Below are 21,806 nucleotides of genomic sequence, written 5' to 3'. Positions count from 1 at the left end.
GTCCCAGTTTTCAAATACGTCCCACGTGGCCTTTCCCACCGCCGCCACCAGCCGAACACAGCCCAGCATGTGTGTTTGAACCGCTACACAGTGGATGAAACGGACGGGAAGATAGGACAGTGGAAATGAAAGATGCTGCGTCCTAAGCGAAGAACCACTGCAGTGCGCTTTACATGTCTTCTGTGTTTCCAAGCGCGTTTCTGTATTTGAGCTCTCTTCCTTCGATGTCACGAAGTACCACTATGAAATGGACATCGGCTGAGCTTCTCTCGCGCGTGCTTGCCTTTCGTCCCCCTCCCTCCCAACCTTCCTGTGCGGCCTCTTCCTTCCTTTCTTCTTTCTCCCTTAAATCTTGCCCTTCTCTCCAGGCCCCCGTGGCCTCTGCTTCCCTCTCCCCGGCCTGGCTCCCTCCCTCCCTGCCTCCCTCCCTCCCAGCACGCTGGTCAGCTCCTCTCGCTGGCGCGCAGGCTCAGTCCCGCCCACGCGGATCTCGGGTCACGAGGCGGCGGGCGGTGAGCAGCGAAGGGGGCGTGGCGAGGCCGGGCCTCCGCCGCACGTCTGGGCGGGGCCAGGTGCGCGGACCGCCCCTGCTATATCTGCGCCTGCGCGCCGCCGCGGCGGGGCCAGTCGGGACGGAGGAGACAAGATGGCGCTGCGCGCGATGCGGGGGATCGTGAACGGGGCCGCACCCGAACTCCCCGTGCCCACCAGTGGGGCGGTGGTGGGATCTTGGGAGCAGGCACTGGCGGTGAGCCGGAACTACCTCTCCCAGCCTCGCCTCAGTGAGTATCCGAGAGCAAGACGGCTCCTGTCTTTTGCTTCTTAGCCCAACCCCTTGCTCCCACTCACCTGCTTAGCCAGCGGCTTGGCGGGGGGGTGTGGGGGGGTGTTTATTTTCCATCTCGCTTCCCCCCTACTCTCACCCGCACGTCTCTCTAGAAGAAGACTGAGATGGACCTCGCATTTCTGGGAGGGCGAGAGCACGACCCGGAACTGGGTCCCGGGGGTGGTGGGCTCCTGCCTCTTGCCCCGCCCTCGCCGACGTCCCCCGAGCGGAGCCTTTCCCGGCTCTTGCTTCCTGTCTCTGGACGCCGCCTCTCGTCCCTCCGCTCTGAACCTGGGCCCGGCCTCGTGTAGACGTGCGGGGGTCGAGGGAACGCCCCTCCCCAGCCTCGCCCGCTGGCGAGGACCTCGGGGCAGATCGGGAGCTCCCGCCGCGGGCCCAGGTGTCTGCAGTGCCACCGCTGACGTGGTCAGGCCTTGGGTGGCTGCAGGGCGGCCCCCGGCCCGCGGGACATGTTGCTCCTGGATGGGGCTGTTCCGCAGGACGACACCGAGATGGCAGAGAACACGCCGCCGCTGCAAAGGAAACTGCAGGTCATGGAGCCGGACCCTCTCGTTTTACAGTGAGGCGCTGGCCGTTCCAGGAGGGACAGGACTGCTCGCCAGGCTGCAGACGCCTCACTATTGGCGGAGCGGGAGCTCAAACTCCAGGTGTTCTCCGTGACGCCGGGCCTTTTCCCACCATTGCCGCTGCATCTCCTGGCCAGTTAACATGCCTTGGTTGAGTGCAAGGCTGTCTTGGGGAATCCCAGCAGCTTTCCCCGTGTTATACCGTGTTTCCCGGAAAAAGAAGCCCTCGCATGATGTGTCAGGGTGACCTCCCCCGAACAGAAGCCCTAATGCATCTTTTGGAGCAAACAGTCACATAAGACCCAGTCTTATTTTCGGGGAAACACGGCATAGCATACGTGCAAAGCATGTGCATAGGCGTGTTTAAGGGTTGTGATTATCGAAAAGACCTTCACAAATAGGCTTAAGTGAATTACTCAGCAGTTCCGAAAGAAATGGTTGTTGATTCCTACATAACCTAGTTGTGGAGCACCAGGCCTCTTCACAGCTTCCTTAGGAACCGGGATGCGCCCTAGAAAGAGACTCTTTAAAACTGGAGAAAGCACCTGATGTTTCCCCAGGTGGCAGGACTATCTTGGGCGCTGGGTACTTACCAGGATGCCTGTTTGTGGATGGCTCATTGGTGAAAAAGAATTTCAGATGAAGGGTTTTTCTCCTGCCTGAGTAATCCCTTCCTGATCTGTCATTGGGTCATGTGATAGCACTGCAGTGCGAGGAAAGAGGAAAACATGATTTTATGGTTTGCCGACATGTGCTTTTTACACTGGGAATTATCTGAATTAGAGAATGCCTATTGGTCGTTTAAATGCGGTGATGTAAATGTTTCAGGAAATGGACAGACGTTGCATTCTTGTATAGACTTTGACAATACATTTGTACCTAACAGTTACAGATTCTCTTTTATTGCATTTGTGTGCTTTTTTTTTTTCCTTTGGGTAGACTGGATAGACATTAGTGGTGCTTCTAGGAAAAGATTATAAGGGTGCAATAATTTCATGTAATTATTCATTCATTGTCAATTGAGAGTATCAGCTGAAATAATAACCTTGTTTAAAGAGTTCTCCATGATTAAGGTTGTAAGCCCTTAGGGGAGATGAATATGATTTCTCACTGTTCTGTGTGCCTAGCCAATGACCGAAGAACTTCTCCAGAGATTCCACCTGACAAATTGTTGTAACCGCAATGCTTAACACTGAACCCTTAGAGATCAAGAATCCTTTTTGTGTCCTCAGTGCTCCTAGCACAGTGCTTGACACATAGAAGTACTGTGTCTTGTAATTTGTTGTATAACTTGCCCTTAAACCCCTTGTTTGTAGTTTAGGGGATAGATTCTTAACATGGATGGAATCAGAGTAGGGAGTTAGGATACTTGGCTCAATTCCTCTTCTGTGTCTTGGTTATTCTAAAAAGCATAAATGGTATCGTACTTAAGCTAATAGCTAACCGCTTTTGCAGAGTGTCTTTTGTCCTTTATTGCCACATTCTTGATTTTAGTCAACAGTTTTGGTTGCTTCTGAATAAATATTGATTAACCTCTTGATTCTTCTAATTAAAGATCAATGATACCATCTTAAGTGATAGTTATTTAATGTGTGCTTCTTGAATGAAGAAATGGAGTAATATTGTCAGTTCCATTGTACAGATTGGATCCTGTTCTAAAACAACTTCAAGTTTATTGGGCTGTTAACAAGAAATGGAAAATGAGATATGTAGGCTTGACATAATCTTGAGCACTTTAGTTGAGTTTTTGAAGTCACAAGGAAAGAAAACTTGATTTTCTTTTAAACTTTGAGCGAGGTTCAATAATGTCCATAGAGATTTTGGACACTAAACATTTTGAATTAAATAATCTCCATTGTTCTTGAGACCCTAGATCAACTAACCTTATGTTGCTTACAGTATAGTATAAAGCAGAGCTAACCCCAGAAAAGTCAAATGAAGGAATCATCAGCCTGTCTTTTTCTAGAACTTCTCCTTCGGTGCCCATTGTTCAGGGTGTGGGTATCTACTCTTCTTGCACAAGGGAAGATGATTGCTCTGGGTTTTTGTTTTGCTAATAAGGCGGAGGTTGAAGGACTAGATCTCTTATTGTGCAACCGCTGCTGAGTTTTCTGTTTGAAAAAGTTTCACAATCATTAAGTGGCTTTAGTAGTGTTGAACAATCTCATATCTTGCAGGAGGAAGAGGATGTCATCTGACCAAGTATGTGCTTCTTAAAAACCTTTGTAGATTTTGGTTTTACATGTTACTCCATAAATCTGTATTGCCTGCTTAATGTAATAGTTCAGAATCAAAGATGTGACTTGTTGGTTGTAAAATGCGTTAGGCATGTAAAGTAAACATGTATCTGCTGTATTGTCAGAAGTTCTGATCGTTCCCTGCAGACCCAGGTTCTTGTTCATTTGGAATTTTCAAGAGAAGAATGGTCTTTATTTTGGTAAATAGAAGTGGTCTCATAATCTGTGAATGGGTTTTTGCTTTTTTGAGGAGCAGTTCAAGGTCCTTAGCAGCCTTACTCCAAACTGTTATCTCTGCTTTGGTCTGTTAATGGTAATGGTGAGGAAAACTGGATAATATTTGTGAAAGATAAAAGGTAGTGTTGCATACCATTTTCTCTGCTTTTTGTTTTGGGGTTTTTTTTGCAAATAGATTTATCATCATGGAAAAGAGCTACAGTTTGTATATAAACTGTCTTCTAATATTTATTTGTAGTCTGAGTACTAGGAACAGTGTCATCACCATATTTTTTAAATAATCTTGGAGACTTAACTAAGTTCAGAAATATTATAGGATCATAGAATACCAACTTTAGAATTAGGAAAAAGAAAAACAGCCAACAAAAAACAGCTCTAATCCTGGCTCTTCTATTTAGTAACAAATTTCTCAGAGCCTTAGTTTAAGTGTAGAGTGTGGGTGTCAGTCTTGCCAACCTCCCAGAGATTTGTGAAGCTGCAATGGGGTAACCTATCCATCCCAAAGATGCTCTGGAAAAGTGTGAAGCAGTCTCAAATATCTGGTAATGTTTTTTTATTTAGTTTGGGTTATAACACTTATAAGTTTAGTTTGTATATGTCAGTTTAGTTTAAACCAAGTAGATTGCTTAACCTCTGATTCGTATCTCCTGCTTTTCATGCTTTTCCAGTGAGGGAAAACTGCTGAAGCGTTACCATTAGATTCTTTCCTCTGCTAAAACTCTCCAGTGGCTGCACTCCATTGGAGAAAGATTGTTTTGCAGTGATGGCAAAATGTGGACACAAGGGAATTATTGTCCAGCGTATTAAATAGTAAAAGTAACTTATTTTTTCAGGGCTAGAGATGCAGACTTGTGAAATTATTTTGAGTGGTATAGCTACTTCAGTCTTGCAAATAATTGTGAGTGGACCAGACCACAAAAAATGACCAGTTCAGTTGTAGAATTTGAGCTACAGTACAAAGTTATAGAACAAGTGACTCGGGAGCTAGACTATCTAAGTTCAGATGCTTGGGCAAGTTGCTTAATTTCTGAAGACCATTTTTCTCTTCCAACGCTTGGAATAATAATAGTCGATTTATAGACCTGTTATGGAGATTAAGTGAGAATTTATGACAAGTACTTAACTAAATGTGGTTTTTGTTAATTCTGTAAATTGTTAATTCTGTAAATTCTGTTTTTGTTAATTTTGTAAATGTGGTTTTTGTTAATCAGTTAATTCTAATGGTTACTTACTGGCTTTTTTAAAGGCTACATATACTGCTGTACATTTAGAAACTGCTTTTGATGAAGTAAAATCTTGTCTTCTGTAGTAGAAGTCAACTTGATTCAGTGTTTCCAGGAAAAGCAATGACCGGTGTTTCTTTTTCGTGGTCATACTTTTGCTCGTGACTGGCAAAACTTCATAATTTTGAATGAGCTTGGATTTAAACATGAGATTCTGAAACATCATTGTAGAGGTTAGAAGTTCAAAGGAGATGCAGATCTTGCCGAAAAAAAGTAAAGAGAATTTCAGAACCTGAAGGCTTTTTTAATTGATACTACATTTGCCTATAAGTCTCAAAACTAGGTCTTCTGCCCCCCTCTCTGTGCCCCCCTCAGCCCACTCCCTTCTCCCATCTCCAACTGTGTAGGTAAATGTTTTGAAAACGTTTATGTTTTTGTATGTTTAAGAACTGGATTCTAAGAAAACATGTTTCTAATGTAGCTCACTTTGAGTTTCCACATAGCAATTTTAGAAAGTCACTGATAAACAGAATATGTGACTCTTTTAAAATGAGACTAATGAATATTTTTAGGGGTAGGAAGTATTTTTTTTTAAGTTTTTTTTTTTTTTTTTAATTGGGGAAGGGGAACAGACTTTATTGGGGAACAGTGTGTACTTCCAGGACTTTCTTTTTTTTTTTTTTTCCCAAGTCAAGTTGTTGTCCTTTCAATCTTAGTTGTGGAGGGCGCAGCTCAGGTCCAGTTGCCGTTGCTAGTTGCAGGGGGCGCAGCCCACCGTCCCTTGCAGGACTTGAGGAATTGAACTGGCAACCTCGTGGTTGACAGCCCACTGGCCCATGTGGCAATCGAACCAGCAGCCTTCGGAGTTAGGAGCACGGAGCTCTAACCGCCTGAGCCACCGTGCCGGCCCAGGAATTATTTTTAAGAGTGTTAGATTATTTTAAAACAATGGGGAGGATGTTCATAAAAGTATTATAGCAGCAAATATGACAATTGGGATCTTTGTAATATTTTCAAAGGAATGACTAATTCTTTTACATTACCATCCATTCATGTAACTTAGCTTTTTAAATTTGTGATTTGCCTTTTATCTTCTGTTAAGAAAAGAGTCATTTGGGGCCCTCTGTTGAGATAATTACAGTTACAGATGTAGTCAAGCAAGTATTTGATGTCAGGATTTAAATGTCCTGTGAGTATGAAAGCCAAGGAGCCCTGACAGTGCTTGCCTGCTCTGTCCCCAAGTTTCTGCCAGGGCACTGCTTCCTGGCTGAAGAAATTGGTGTTTTTAAATTCTGGAGCCCCTTGAGTGGACAGACTGGTTATTAAATGGTTTCCTCATTCTTGAGTGTCTACATTTGTGCCAGAAGTCTCTGTACAAGACCTGATAAGAAATCAAGCAAGTGAACATTTTCAGTTGGTTGACAGCTTGTTATAAATTATAAATTATTTTAGGCCTTGTAGTAAGTTTTCTTCAAACATTCATTTCGTTTTTTCAGCTGTTCTGCTTATGAAATTTAGTTAATTCTGATATTAGAATAACTCACCTGAGTGTTCTGTTTTATACCTAATTACCATTACACTTGACATGTAAGTGTGATACGGTAGTAGGATAGCTACCCTAGGGATTTGAGTAGTATCTTATGGACTGGCAGTTTATTCCTAGGGCATAATTTCCAGTGGAAAACATAAGTCTCTAAACTGACAGGAACATTTGACTTTTTTAAAAGACCTCTGGCCTTTCATTCCATTGCCCACTTCCCCTTGATAAAGCAGTTTTCCCATAGTTTTTAAGATGCCATTTAATCATGGCTTTTACCTTAACAGACTACATGTTCTCAGATTTTCCTAGTGAGTTTTGTCACTTCTGCTTAAAGATTCCCTTCCCCTTCCTTCTCTACTAAGTGCCACCTATTTTATAAAGTTTTCCTTTTCTCTTCAGGGTAAGAACAGCTGCTAGGTTTTTCCTGTGCACACCTCTGCACAGACCCTCTGCACATCTCTGAGAGGGTCCAACTCCCCCTTCTTCATGTAGAACTGTGAAATCTGGAGGGAAATCTGTTCCTCTGTGCCTTTTTTTGTACCTGGAGTCCTTGAAACAGTGTGACTTATAGTAAGGATTCTAAATGTTTTTGGTTGGATGAGGGTGGATTATGAAAAGTTTTACAGGCACAGGCGTATTTAATAAATTCAATGAAAAATTTTATAATGGAGTGCTCCATATTATAATAGATACGATAAAGTGGAGAGAGGTGTTTTGTAATCCCAGAGAGAGAATATCCTATGTGACTAAAGCTGACTCTTCTGTTTTTATTCCAGCGTACAAGACAGTATCCGGAGTCAATGGCCCACTAGTGATCTTAGATCATGTTAAGGTAATACCGTCATCATCATCATTTAATCATTTATGAAGTTAAAAACGTGGCATTACATCCTGTCGGGTACACTTTAAATTTTACGTTATGATTTTTAAGCCATTCCTTGGTCTGAGTGGCAGTGCTATATAGGTGACAAGAGTTTTAAATCAGAAGTCAGAAGACTGGATTCCAGTTGTGGATCTACTGTGGGTTCTGTTTATGTCCTAGAGTCCCTTGTCTGCAAAATTAAAAAAAAAAAAAATTGTCACTCCTACCTCAGAGGTCTATTAGGGAAAAAAAAATATTTCTTAGTGTGTTTTATAACCTGTAGGATATTATATAGACCATACAGAAGCCCATTTTTATGACTTCAGGTTGGAAGATTTTTCTAAACAAGACACAAAAGGCACAAATCATAAAGGAAAATCTAGTTATTTTATTACATAAAAAGTTGTAGAACTTCATGTGATACGATATCATATACAATATTAAGACAAGAAATAGCCTGGGAGCAAATACTTGCAAAAGAATTAGTATCCAGAATCTTTAAAACTAAAAATAAATAAGAAAAAGCAGATCCAGTTGGAAGGTGAGGAAAGATGTTAATAAGCCAGTCATAGGAAATGAAATCTGAATTGTCAGTAAACCTGAAAAAACGCTCAATATTAGTAGAGTCAGAAAATGCAAATTGGAAAGGCTATTTTTTATTATGTCAAAATGGCAAAAATTAAAGTTTAGTTAATAATAACATAAGCTGGCGGATGTAGGGAAAATACACTTTTGTATGGTGCTAGGGAGATTGTAAATTAATACAGTTCCTTTACAGAGTAATTTCGCAGAAAGGGGTACAGCCTGTAGCCCACCAGTAGGTAACCAAACCTTAAGGAAACTTAGACGTGAGAAGGGAAACACTTGTGTGAGAAGCACATGTGAGAATGTTAATTGCAGCATGTTTGGAAATGTGGAAATTTGGAATAGCCTTAAACTCCGCTGGTAGAAGAATTGAATGAAATGTGGTGTCATTTGATTTTATTTTTACTACATCTGTTCTAACATTAATTCTGAGATGTCCATTTATTCGCATGTTAGCATCTCCAAAATCAGGTTACAATCACTGGTTCACCATAGTTTAACTGACAGGTGTTTTCCTTGTCATCACACGAAATAATGGTGCACCTTTCAAGAGATTATGTTGATAAAATGACGTAACTATTACCATGGCAGATCCAAAACATAAGGTCAAGTGAAAAAAAAGTTGCAGGATGATATATTTAGTATGTTGCCATTTATGTAAATAAAACCACAATATATTTTTGGAAACATGCATTTAAAATATTAAAAATGGATTAAAGGACTACATATCTGGTTAGGATAATTAGTTTAAGGGGGAACATTAACATTTTATTATAATAGTAATTATTTTATTTAATTTCGTTTAGTTTCATTTTTCCCTTGTCCCCAAAACACACAGGTAATTGCTCACACAGCCCAGATCACACATACAGCAAGCATCAGTTCTAAGTAGTGGGAACATGGTTATTTGTAAGTTTTGTACCTTTCTATAGTGGCAAAACTTTAAAACATACGCAGAAGGAAAAAATGTAATTGCTCTGTTTTCATGGATTTAAGACCCTTCTCTCTGTACCTTGTGCTGGTTTGTCAGTGCATGTGCCAGTGGTTAGCTTTTTAAGAACTTAAACTACCGGAGGATGTCGTTAACTCTTCACGTTTACCTGTGTGTAGGGGGAGGTGCTGGGGTTGTACACGCTATGATTAAGACAGAGCACGTAGAGTATTTGGGGCACCTTTTAAACCTAAGTCTAACTAACCCCCAACCCACTAGTTGGTTATTGATCCTTTCTGTTTTTCTATTTAGTTTCCCAGATATGCTGAGATTGTCCACTTGACATTACCTGATGGCACGAAGAGAAGTGGGCAAGTTCTAGAAGTTAGCGGTTCCAAAGCAGTGGTTCAGGTAAACACCGCTTTCAAAATCTGGCCAATTGAACTTTTTCCTAATCATAAAAACATGAGGAACACTTGTTTGTTTTTTTCTAGTTATCATTGAATAAGTATATCTTTAGAGACTGATTACTCTCTTTGGGGGGAAAAATTGTTTTTGCGTGTTTTCTTGCCAGATGTCAAGCCACCTATGTCCATTCTAGTCCAATAGCTCCACTGGTAAAATGGCTTTTGTTTTTTTTTTAATGGATAAGACGAACTAGATAATCATATAGGAGAGAGATGAAAAGTAGAATTCACAGCTTATGGGATAAAACCAAACAGATTTGAGTCTATTTCTTTAAATTGTCTCCTATAATTCCTAGTTTTTAATGTTGCTGATCATGGGAAATGCCGGTTTTCTTAAATAACGTGTTCCCCGAAAAAGTAATCTAGAGCAAAGGTCAGCGAAATTTCTGCAAAGGGCCAGCCAGTAAATTTTTTAGGCTTTGTGGGGCCACCTAAGTTCTCAGGTATATTTGTATTCTTCCCCTCCTTCCCTCCTTCCTTTTTTCTTTCTTTTTATTAACTAAAAATGTAAAACGTATTCTTAGCTTGCTGGTAGGATTTGATGTCCTACAGTCATGACCCTTGACCAACAGGTTGTGTTTGTGATGTTAAAAGTAGCGTACATTTACGTGTTTGACTTTGTAAGGGCTGTTTAACAGACAAATAAAATTTAAGTGCTTATGACTGAAATTTCTTATTTTAGTTTTTAATTGGGGCATATTGAGGGACTGTGTTTCTCCAGGGTCCATCAGCTTGAAGTAGTTGCTGAGGGCGCAGCTCAGCTCCAAGGCCAGTCGCCGTTTTCAGTCTTTAGTTGCAGGGGGCCCAGCCCACCATCCCATGTGGGAATTGAACCGGCAACCTTGTTCAGAGTTCCTGCTCTAACGCACTGAGCCATCCGGCCACCCCATGAAACTTCTTTTACCCTTCTGATTACTTCTCTTTCTTGATAGGTATTTGAAGGGACTTCAGGTATAGATGCCAAGAAAACGTCCTGTGAGTTTACTGGAGATATTCTGCGAACACCAGTGTCTGAGGATATGCTTGGTAAGTGGATATCGTTATTCATTCTGAGCAGAAATTTGTTTCCTTTTCAACATATTCCATAAAGTCTTTTAAAAAATGGGAATATTTGTGTACTGTCTTGTTACTGTTTCTCAGGTCGCGTATTCAATGGATCAGGAAAGCCCATCGATAGAGGTCCTGTTGTATTGGCTGAAGATTTCCTCGACATCATGGGTAGGGACAGTAAATGCTTTTCTGAGTTTGGGGGAAAATAGCTTCCAGCTAGCTAACTTTTATCTTTGCCAGATAGAGAATGATTTTTGTGATACATTAAGCAGATAACTGACATGCTCTGTGATGAATTAATTATTTCATTATTTAATACATTTATTTTTTCTAGAGATCATCTTAAAATTTCATGTAAAATATCTTAAGATATGTAAAATATCACTAGGGTATAATTTGAAATGTAGTTAGTCAAGCCATGGCTTTGATTTGGGATTGCTCTCTTATTTTGCTGTATACCTTTATTTCACTTGAGGAACTTAAGTTCTGCTATCATGTATTTCGTGAGTCTGCAAGAGACTAATGGAAAAAATTACTTAAACAGTTTCAGATTTCAGAAATAACAGATATTTTAAGAGAAATGCTTTATATGGTTTTAGTCTTAAAGCACAGATATATTAAAACTTTCCCTTTTGGAAATTCATTAGGCCAGCCAATCAATCCTCAGTGTCGAATCTACCCAGAGGAGATGATTCAGACCGGCATTTCTGCCATAGATGGCATGAACAGTATTGCTCGGGGGCAGAAAATTCCTATCTTCTCTGCTGCTGGCTTACCGCACAACGAGGTGAGAAGTAGGATCTGTTTGGTGTGAAATTTAACAAGGAAGAATTTCTAAATGCTTCACTGTTAGTGACAAACCAAATAAAGGGTTTTCAACATAAATACCCGGTGTTACTATGTATATAGTCCAGTTACATTGAATCTTTATCCACACCATAGTTGTCTTCTTGCTTACTCTTCGGAATCTTTGCAAAAAGTACAAAATAGTTTTGTTGGGTAGGGTACTTTGAAAATATCCCAATTTCACTTTTAATTACAATTCCCAAAAGTTGAGGATACACATTATTTTGTAGAAATGTTGTTCTAGATTTCAGCTCGGTGCTTTTGTGTTCCTCATTAGATTGCAGCTCAGATCTGTCGCCAGGCTGGTTTGGTAAAGAAATCCAAAGATGTAGTGGACTACAGTGAGGAAAATTTTGCAATTGTATTTGCTGCTATGGGTGTAAGTATAATTATTTTCTCCTTTAGTATGAAATATAAAATTAATTGCTTATGTAGAATAGTGTAGAAAACCGCACATGCGTCATGGAATTTATGTCTAGGTAGAGAAGTTGCAACTTGCAATTTGGACAAACTTAAGGATTAAAATTTGGCATTTGACTATGAAATGTAAAACTTTAAAAGAAGGAACAAGGCAGATCTATAGTTTGGCCTTCATCAGAAATACACACTGAGAATTTTTCTTCTCCCAGCACTGATGAAGTCATTGCCATTTAGGTAAACATGGAAACTGCCCGGTTCTTCAAATCTGACTTTGAAGAAAATGGCTCCATGGACAATGTCTGCCTCTTTTTGAACTTGGCTAATGACCCGACGTAAGTAAATAGGCTATTTCTTTCTGTTTATCCAGGTTTCAGGTGAAAACTGTTACCTAAGGTGATAAAATGTTAGAATGAAAGCAACATGGGCTTACGAATGAGATAACTATTTCAATTCCAGCTCTGCTTCTTGCTAGTTATTTGGATTTGGGCAAATCACTTAGGCTACGAAGCTCAGTTTTCTCTTTCAGAAAATGTGACAAATGGTGCTTGTCCCATGGGGGTTGTTGTGCTTTTTAAACGAGATAATGCATATAAATTACCTAGTACACAGTCCATACTCAATAAATGATTTTTTCATCTTACCTGAGAAATCTGGCCCTTCTTTCTTCCTTCCTTCCCTCTGTTTCTCTCTCTTTTGAGATCTATATCGTTCTGAGAAATTATGGGGCATTTATAAAATAATCAGTTTAGTTTTGTAGAATGAAGTAATTCTTACTGTGTAAATACATAAAATAACTGCTTTATTTAAGAATTTTTAAAGTAATAATTGCTTTACCTTTCTCTATTTATTTAAAACTTTCAGAAGGAGACTGTACAATTCTTTCCAGAATCTCATTTTCTTTTGTTTTTGGCCTTTTTGTTTGAGTGACATAGGATTTAATGTTCCATTTCAGTATTGAACGGATAATCACTCCTCGCTTGGCTCTAACCACAGCCGAATTTCTGGCCTATCAGTGTGAGAAACATGTATTGGTTATCCTAACAGATATGAGTTCTTACGCTGAAGCACTTCGAGAGGTACATTTTTTCTTAATTAAAATGGCTTATTTTCTAATATATGGTGATGGAAAGAGAACTGTGTTGCTAGATTTTTCTAAATCATCTCTTAGAGACAATGTTTAAAATGAAAAAGATGGTTTTTCCAACTTTGTAGTTTGGCCTCTTCAAATAAACATGTTCTAAGCAAGCTTTACTTTCCACATTACGGCATGTGATATTTCCTTCTTGGCATTTTGTCAGGTTTCAGCAGCCAGGGAAGAGGTTCCTGGTCGCCGAGGTTTCCCAGGTTACATGTATACAGATTTAGCGACAATATATGAACGCGCTGGTCGAGTGGAAGGTAGAAATGGCTCTATTACTCAAATCCCTATTCTCACCATGCCTAACGATGGTAAGTTTTGGGTCTTTGGATTATAGCAGACATCATCATTGTAAGGTTGATTCTAAGAGAGAAGACTGTCTACTTTTTTGAGTTGAAATTCTCTTGAGGGTTTATCCTCCAAGAATTTACATTAAGTAGTGGTTTGTACCTAAATAAAATACTTTATTTGAAAACGGCTTATAATGATCATCATCCTTTTGTGGAAGGAAAAAAAAACCACAATTTTCTTTGGAATTTGAATTTTTAATTTTCATTTATTAGGTACTGTTGAGTGCCTGATGTTTGCAGGACACGGTCTAGATATAAGGAAGTTTAAAAAAAATACGGTCTCTACCTAATGTAACCTAGTTGGATATCTTTTGGGTGTGTGCACCAACAATTTGCAGTAGCTTAAGTGTCAGGTGAAGAGCACAAATAGTAAATGCCACAAGACTTCAGAGACAGAACAATCACCAAAGGTTAAAAGTTACTTTCTTCTTCTATGTATGTGAAAGCACATGGGACAGGCCTGTCTGTGTGTGTGCTCAGGATGGCTCCTGGGTGAGACTTGCAGCATTCCTCATGTTGTCTTTTAGTCCTTGCCTTGGTTTTTAAAAAGCACTTTTACAAGTTATTTTCAGAGACAGTAATAATTCAGTATAATGGAGCACTTTTGAGTGCTTTATAAATATTGACTCATTTGATCCGTCCTCATTGCAACTTTGAGATAGATGCTGTAATGTGAGGCACAGGCAGCTAAGGTGATTTGTCAAGGTAGGAAGTGACAGCTTTAGAATCCAGGCAATCTGGTTTCACACGAACTGGTACCCTGTACTGCCTCTGGCACAAAAATTATTTGTTCCAAGAAAGTAGCTACAAAATTGCTTTATGGAATTTAGCAGACTTAGAAATGCCTTGCTTTAAATGACCTTTTTGGTGCTGCACAGCGTCACTTTAATTGTCTAGCATCTTTATATTTTTCTGTGTTGAAATAGCTTATGAGCTGGGAACATTCTCTCAGTATATGCGTACATCAAATGGGCAAATCTCTGCAGGGGAACTTTGTGTTTAAAATGGAGGAGAGATCACGTAACTAGGAGAAATTGTGCTTTTTTGAATGCCGCTCATTTCCCTCATAGACCGACACGTCTCATCTTTATGCTGCAATCAAAGAAGTTAAGCTGTCCGATACGGTAACCTCTAGCCACAGCTTGTTCTTTAAATTCTAAAGTTAATTAAAATTAGATAAAAAGTGAAATAACCATTAAGTTTTTCAGTTACATGAGCCACTTTTGAGGTGCTCAGGAGCCGCATTTTGCTAGTGGCAGCCATGTTGGACAACACAGATGTGGAACTTTTCCATCCTCACAAAATTATTTTGTATAGCACTGTTTAAAGAAATGCTGTCGGTAATGCAGATGGACTTCCTGTGAGCTTGTTTACATAGATGGCCACCTGTAACTAATGTCTCATGTCTTCGTCTGGTAGATATCACGCACCCCATCCCTGACTTGACTGGATACATCACAGAAGGACAGATCTACGTGGACAGACAGCTGCACAACAGACAGGTATTTGACATGCAGGCCGTGCTGTGAGGCTCACAGACCCGCTCTTCACTTACTCTGCAGTTGCTTGCACTTGGCTTGTAGGATTTCTTTTTCTTTGTTTTCAGAAAATAAATTGATTTTGATATGGCTATAAAATTGTCATTTCTGTATATGGCAGATCCTCAAATAACGTCGTTTTGTTCGTCATTTCGTTCTAATATTGACGCAATGTTATAGGAACTTGACTCTTGTCTATCAATTAGCCTATGGGAAAACTGATTTCATTGGGTCCTTTTGCTTAAAGTCGCAGAACTTGTCAATGATGTTGAGCACTTAATTACAAAATCCTGGTGTGGATAAGAGTACCAGAATTAAGACTTAAATCTCCACTTTATTGTGCCTTACAATGGAGTCAGTCAGTTGTCTCAAAGAACTCTTCTGGGTGTTCTGTTCCATAACGGTATAATCTACCGATCTTGCTGTTAATACAAACACAGATTTTTTGTTTTAATTGAGGAATAAGTAACATACTAGTTTCAGGTGTACGATGTAATGATTCAGTATTTGTATATATTGCAAAATGATTACCACAATAAGTCCAGTCAACATCCTCACTATAGTTAATAAAATTTTTTTCTTATAAAGAGAACTTTCAAGATACATTCTCCTACCTACTTTCAAGTATACAATTCAGTTTTATTAACCATGGTCACCATGCTGTACATTATATCCCCATGACTTAATCATTTTATAACTGGAAATTTGTACCTTTTGACCCATTTTGCCCACTCACCCACCTCTACTCCACGCTTCAGACAACCATCAGTCTATTCTCTATATTCATGAGCTGGGGAGGAGGGGGTTCTGTGTGTGGTTCTGCTTTTTTTTAGATTCCACATATAAGTGAGATCATATTTATCTTTTTCCGTTTGACTTAATGCCCTCAAGGTCCATCCATGTTGTCACAAATGACATGTTTCATTCTTTTTTATGGTTGAATAATCAAAAACAGATTTTTGGTGGTTCTGTAACAGATGCCAGCTTCTAGGTGGAATTATTGTTAATGTTTTTATTTCATATGTGCTTTTGAGTCAGAGTTCAGAAGACCAATTAGATTTGATACTCTAGGCAGATACTGAAAATTCAGTTTTTCAATATAATTTTGTCCTGTTTTGTATATTTCACTTAGTGGATTTGATTCTTGAAAGAAATGCTATACATAAAGTGTTCTTACAGGAAAACAGAACTCATCTAGGAAACAAATGCAGCTGTTTTATGTAATTTAAGGGTTAATAGTTTCAGAATGCTTCTTTGCTACCAATAAAGCTTGAAGTTTGTACTTAACTCTAATATTTTCCCTCCCATTCTACTCAAGATTTACCCGCCTATTAATGTGCTGCCGTCGTTATCACGGCTGATGAAGTCTGCTATTGGAGAAGGTATGACGAGAAAGGATCATGCCGATGTATCTAACCAGCTGGTACGTACAGCCTTAAGGACGGTTTTCAAATACCTTTCTTAGTCCATTCTTTCTGCTCTCTTACACCTCTTAATCTTTCTCCCGTATCACTTTTTATTTTCCCCCATCCAAGCAGAATTTTCACGTAGGCTTCATGTGGAATATATAAACATTTATTAGAACCAAGCACTTTTTTTTCATAAGGATAGATGCTGATAACCATGATTAAAACTCATATGCTTGAAACTCACATCTAATGCTATATAAGGTAGTTTCTAAATAAAGAACCAAGCCGTGAGGTTGTTTTAAGTTTTTATTAGTAACCTTGGTAATGATTACAGAGCAATCCTGAAAGGGTACTCTGAGTTATTTCTTGCTTAACACATTAATTAAGTAATCACTGAAACACTAAGGGAGACAGCTTTATATATTCTGTGAAGTCCTTGGTTTCTATAGTCATGAGATTACTGTACACCAGGCACAAATAAAGAAAAAGGCTTTTGACCTAAAAGTAGAAATGGTAAACCTGATATCACAAATATTTTGCTTGGATAGAACTTCCAGCTTCTTCCATGGTAGGGGTTCTGATTTTCAGATGCTCTATGAAATGTGAGCTCATTGACACACTGAGGAGGTGTGTGTTTGTAGAGAGGTAGTAATGATAACTGCATGCCTGAAGACCCCTTTCTGAGTGAGACGACTTTGTAATAAAGTCCTGCTAGCTTTCACAGGAGTTTTATTTACGTGAATTTGTTTGTAAATAAGGTGAAATTCCTTCTGTGATCTCTTACGAAGACAGCTCCAGCAGTACACTTCTCCCAGATTACTCTTTAACGTGTAGAAAATCGGGTTTCTGTTCATGTAAACCTTCTTTTTCTTTAGTACGCGTGCTATGCTATCGGCAAGGATGTGCAGGCCATGAAAGCTGTAGTTGGAGAAGAAGCCCTTACCTCAGATGATCTACTTTACTTGGAATTTCTGCAGAAGTTTGAGAGGAACTTTATTGCTCAGGGTAAGAGGAGTACTTTCTTACAAACATAAACAGCCTCGTGGTTTTGAAGACCTTTCCCAGTCTGAGAGAATTTACATTGGTCGTACAGTTTTCCTTTTGATTAGAAGAGGGTCTTCCAGCTGTCTGCCCCATCTTTGTATACAGTACGGTTTTGCCCTCCGGTTCCTTCCCTTCTGCCTTCAAGTCCATCTTCCAGTTATTTAGTTCCCACCTGACTATCTCCCTTCCTTACAACTGGCCGCCATTGCCAGGTCTCCGTCCTCCTAACCTCTCTGCAACCATTTCCTCAGACTTCGGGGGTTTGGGACTTTCCTGACCCATCTGTTTTCACCTCTGTTTCTGATTTCTTCCTGCTTCCTCGTTGTTTATGTTCCCAAAGGGTTAGCTGCCTGTTGTTTCTGTGCTTTTAGTCCCGGTAGCTTTGGCCTTTCCTCTGTGCTTTTGACTGAATTGCTACGTATGATCCTTACCCTCTTTTTGAAACCCTAATCCCACATCTCCAGCTGGCACACCTTTGTTTATGCCACCATCCCTCAGCCTCAGTATGGTCAGAAACGAAGGTTTTGCCCAGCTGACCACCTGCCTCGCAATTCCTTCTTCAGTTTCTGTCTGCCTCTGGCATGGCTGTTGTCCTAGTTAGCCCAAGCTCAGCATTGGGCATTGTCCCTAAGACCCTGGGTGATGGTGAAGCTACTGATCTCTGAGCACTTAAGACCTAGTCCAATCCTTTGGTTTCGTCATCCCTGGCCCTCAGTGCCAGCTTTTTCACCAGTCTCCCGGACTCCCATATACCATTGCCAGAGTAAATTTAGTACAAATTTTATTGATTGTCCTTCTACTAAAACGTCTATAGTGGTTTTCATTTCATAGTATGCATAGGATTTTCCAGCTATTTTGCTTGGTCTCTCCCCTCCCTCCCCTGCTGATGCTGGTAGCACTCTATTTCTGACCTCCGTGGTACTAAGGAACAGATGTGTTTATTTTGGAATAATGCATCAAGCTACACACTTAGTATTTGTGCACTTTTCTATTTAAGTGATACATTTTTTATTAAAATCCCCAAAATGTATATGTTTGTTGGGGTTTGTTTTGTTTTGTTTTGTTTTCTTAATGCAGACATTAAAAGATGAATGAAGTTCTTCTCGTAGAGAAAAGAACCCAGAACTTTAGCCACTCTGATTCCTTAGTTAAGAAATGACATTTATTTGCATGATAAGGATACTTATGCTATTAAAAATAACAGTAACAATTTTGAAAACCACCAACCTACTCGGGTGCTTAGCTGGCATTTAAGGCTTTCTTGTATCTGCTCTGGCCTCTGTCAAATTCAGCCTCTGTTCCTGGGCAACTTTTTCTCACTACTCTTTGGACAATATACTGGGTTAGTTTCCATTGCCAAAGGTATTTAGATCCTACCCAGTTTGTCGCCCGTCTTTACCCCCCGCCCCCCAGATGACCTACTGTCTCTAGCCGGAAGTTCTCTCCTTTCCTTTGATTCCCGATGGTGCTTGTCTGTGCACTCATTTCCACACTTGGTCACATCCAGTCTTGGGAGACCTAACTGCTATGTCTCCTTTTTTTATACTCCATATTCACAGTGCTGGTCATAAAACATCCTAAGTAACACTAAGTTGCAAGTAGTTTGCCTTTATTCATCCAATCTTACTTTCTTGTAAGGTCCTTACGAAAACCGCACTGTCTTTGAGACTTTGGACATTGGCTGGCAGCTGCTCCGAATCTTCCCCAAAGAAATGCTGAAGAGGATCCCTCAGAGCACCCTGAGCGAGTTCTACCCTCGAGACTCTGCAAAGCACTAGCCGCCACTTTCCTGCTGGCTCGACACTCTTGTGAAATATTGGTTCTGTTTCCTTTATTCCTTTTGCACTCCCCCACCCCCACCTTTGTGTTGGAGTTTACGGTGTTAGCCTGTAATTAAAAACAAAGAATAGGTGACATGTTGTGCCAGTGTTGCCATGTCTTAACTGCTAACAGACTTTAAAATATCCCCTAATCAGAAAACCCAGATCTTCAGTGCTTTGTTTAAAGTAGCTGCAGGGATGGAGGTGAGGTTTTCTTACTGATGTGTGTATTTGTACATAGTGGGGGTAGTTAGTTGCCTAATAATGTCCTCATTATTTGGGTCTCCCAGACCCAAATACCTCTCCCCCTCCTTAAGGGTATCACTATTGGAAGTTAGAATGCTTTGCTCTCCTAATTAGGGCCAGGTTCGGGGCTGAAAGAAGCCTGCCCTCAGAAGAGCCAAGAGGCTCTCACCTGAGCTGAGCATTTGGTTTCAGATTGTTGGTATGCCTCTAGGTCTGTGCTGCTGCCCTAAGCAGAGGGTTTTCCCCGTCCACCTGCTCTTTGCTATTTAATGACTAGATTAGAAAAGGAGTTTCCTTTTCCTCTTTAGTAGGTGTGACTTAACTGCTCTCCCTGTCTCTGAGGAGCACAGAAGCCTGCAGCTTGGGCACAGCTGGCGTTGATCTGATATGTGAGATTGTCGTGATCCTTACTGGGTCGCGAGTCAGAGGAATCATAATGAAAATAACTGGTAGAATTGTTGCTTGGAAAGAGTTGGAGTACAATTTTAAAAAAAGAAGAAAGAATCCTATACCCAGTCTACATTTGTACACTCTAAGAGGTGTAAAGTTCTAAAGTGCTTGCCAGATGCTAAAGGCAAGGTGGGAGGAGAAAGCTGTCCTGTGTGTGGGTGTTGAAACTGCCTTTGGTAAAAACCCCTGTCGGGTCCTGCTTTCTGACCTCTCTCTGCCTCCACAGGGTAATCTTGTGGCGCAAGCATTTAACAGCTTTGGCCTTTTCATTCCCGCTCCTTCCCGCTGCGAGCCCTGAGCTGTCTTCTATGCACTCCGCCATGTCAACTGTGTGGTCTCTGTGTTCTTTGTTACTTGGGTGCAATAGCGACTTCTCTGTGCATTCCATCTTTCAAGTTGTGTAAAGTTCTTCACTTTTTTCTCGGAGGGGGTGGGGGGTGTCAGCATGATTATATTTTAATGTAGAAAATGTGACATCTGGATATAAAATGAAAATAAATATTAAATTAAATGAAAGTGACCTAAAGTGACTCTGTATCTTCTAATCATAGAAACAACAACAAGCACATATATAATAATGCACCTCTTTGATTCACAGTTTTGAATATTACAACAGGGATTGTGAATCACCCCCTAGGTTACAGGAACATGGCCCAGGTCTTAGACCCTCTTTTAGGCTTCCCTTTCAAGTTCTTCTCAGTAATATCTCCTCCAACAACTGTAGTGACCCAAGGTTGAGTGTTACTACAGCTGTTCTAGAGTGTTTTTGTTTCAGACATTTTCAGGACCTCTAGAACCCATCTGCCGTGAATGAAAGTGGGTGATAAATAGAAAATGAAATACATATTGAAGCAAGCCAAAACTTGCTTCAAATAAATGTTTCATTAGATGCCCAATATATTGAGAAAACATGCTGGTTAAAGCACTACCGTCTGGCTTCTTGGGGCCTCCTGTTTCTCTCGTGTTCAAGGCAACTTGTAGGAGATACAGAGGGCTCAATCATGGCGAGAAGTGTGCAGGCTGTGTTCTGATCCTTGTTCTGCCACTAACTGTATGGCCTTGTTTAGTCATTTAACAAGTTTGAGTCTGTTTGCTTATGTTCCCCCTTCAGGGTTATTACAAAGATTGCAGATTTCGTATGTAAAACACTGAGCAATGGCCGGTCCATGATAGACACTCATAGTAGGATACTTTTCTTAACCTTTATTTAGGCAGATTGACTTATTACTCTTACAGCAGCATACTTAGGATTATTTGGTTAAGTGGTACTCTTGTTAGTTTCTTATTTTTTAGTGAAAACATTTTCTTAACGTGTACCTTTTGGTACCAGTGATAAGACTTTATTAAAAGACCCATTAAAATGATGCTTTAATATGGACCCTCGCTGTGATCAAATTTTTTTTAAATGTAAAGTTTCAGTTGACTCCCAAGTATTTGGGAGGAGAAAAAGTATTTTCAAAGTTCAGAGAACTAAGTGACTCATGGAACATTTACTGCTGGCAGTTGACTACAGTTTCTGAGATTCCCTGTAAGTGAAAAAATGTTTTCAGACCGATGTAATAAATTCCTCACTAGGGATGTTTTCTTTTCAGCAAGTATGGGTGATGGAAGGTGTCTGCGGTCAACAAAGTGTTGTCTGCATTTGACATTTTCCATTATACTAATAAGGGAAAGTTACCTTAATCCAGTATTAAGGGACAACAGAAAATAGTTCCCCAGACTAAACTAACATTATCATTTAGAGATGACAACAAAAACTTAGCAAGCCAATTTGTGAAGGAAAATGATCTTTTGGGGGAAAACTTCAATGAAAGCCGTATGATACTATATAGAGAGAATCCTAAAGATTCCATCAAAAAACTATTAGAATGGATAGATGAACTCAGTAAAGTAGCAGGATACAAAATTAATATTCAGAAATTGGTTGTATTTTTATACACCAATAATGAATTATGAGAAATTTAGAAAACATTCCCACTTAAAATTGCATCAAAAACAAA

General features: G+C 40.0%; 1 protein-coding gene across 1 annotated transcript; it reads left to right on the top strand.

Moving 5' to 3' along the window:
* Positions 1 to 603: 603 nt before the first annotated feature.
* On the top strand, positions 604 to 20,326 carry ATP6V1B2 (ATPase H+ transporting V1 subunit B2). The gene is made up of 14 exons (XM_081076780.1): positions 604 to 782; positions 7,427 to 7,482; positions 9,341 to 9,439; positions 10,428 to 10,521; positions 10,636 to 10,713; positions 11,193 to 11,332; positions 11,669 to 11,770; positions 12,046 to 12,143; positions 12,764 to 12,887; positions 13,110 to 13,260; positions 14,719 to 14,801; positions 16,156 to 16,260; positions 17,122 to 17,251; positions 18,929 to 20,326. Exons 1-14 carry the CDS (start codon positions 647 to 649, stop codon positions 19,066 to 19,068), a joined length of 1,536 nt encoding a protein of 511 aa, XP_080932906.1. The 5' UTR covers positions 604 to 646; the 3' UTR covers positions 19,069 to 20,326.
* The last annotated feature ends 1,480 nt before the right edge of the window (positions 20,327 to 21,806 follow it).

The sequence above is a fragment of the Rhinolophus hipposideros genome (genome assembly GCF_964194185.1).
Source record: "Rhinolophus hipposideros genome assembly, chromosome: 16".
Taxonomy (NCBI): domain Eukaryota; kingdom Metazoa; phylum Chordata; class Mammalia; order Chiroptera; family Rhinolophidae; genus Rhinolophus; species Rhinolophus hipposideros.
This window is presented reverse-complemented; position numbering and strand designations above follow the sequence as displayed.

Bases quoted from the DNA above. Each gene is read 5' to 3' on its own strand.
- ATP6V1B2 (XM_081076780.1), top strand. From the start codon at position 647: ATGGCGCTGCGCGCGATGCGGGGGATCGTGAACGGGGCCGCACCCGAA. The intron at 10,714-11,192 runs GTAGGGACAGTA...GAAATTCATTAG, and splicing joins AGATTTCCTCGACATCATGG to GCCAGCCAATCAATCCTCAG. The intron at 14,802-16,155 runs GTATTTGACATG...ATTCTACTCAAG, and splicing joins GACAGCTGCACAACAGACAG to ATTTACCCGCCTATTAATGT.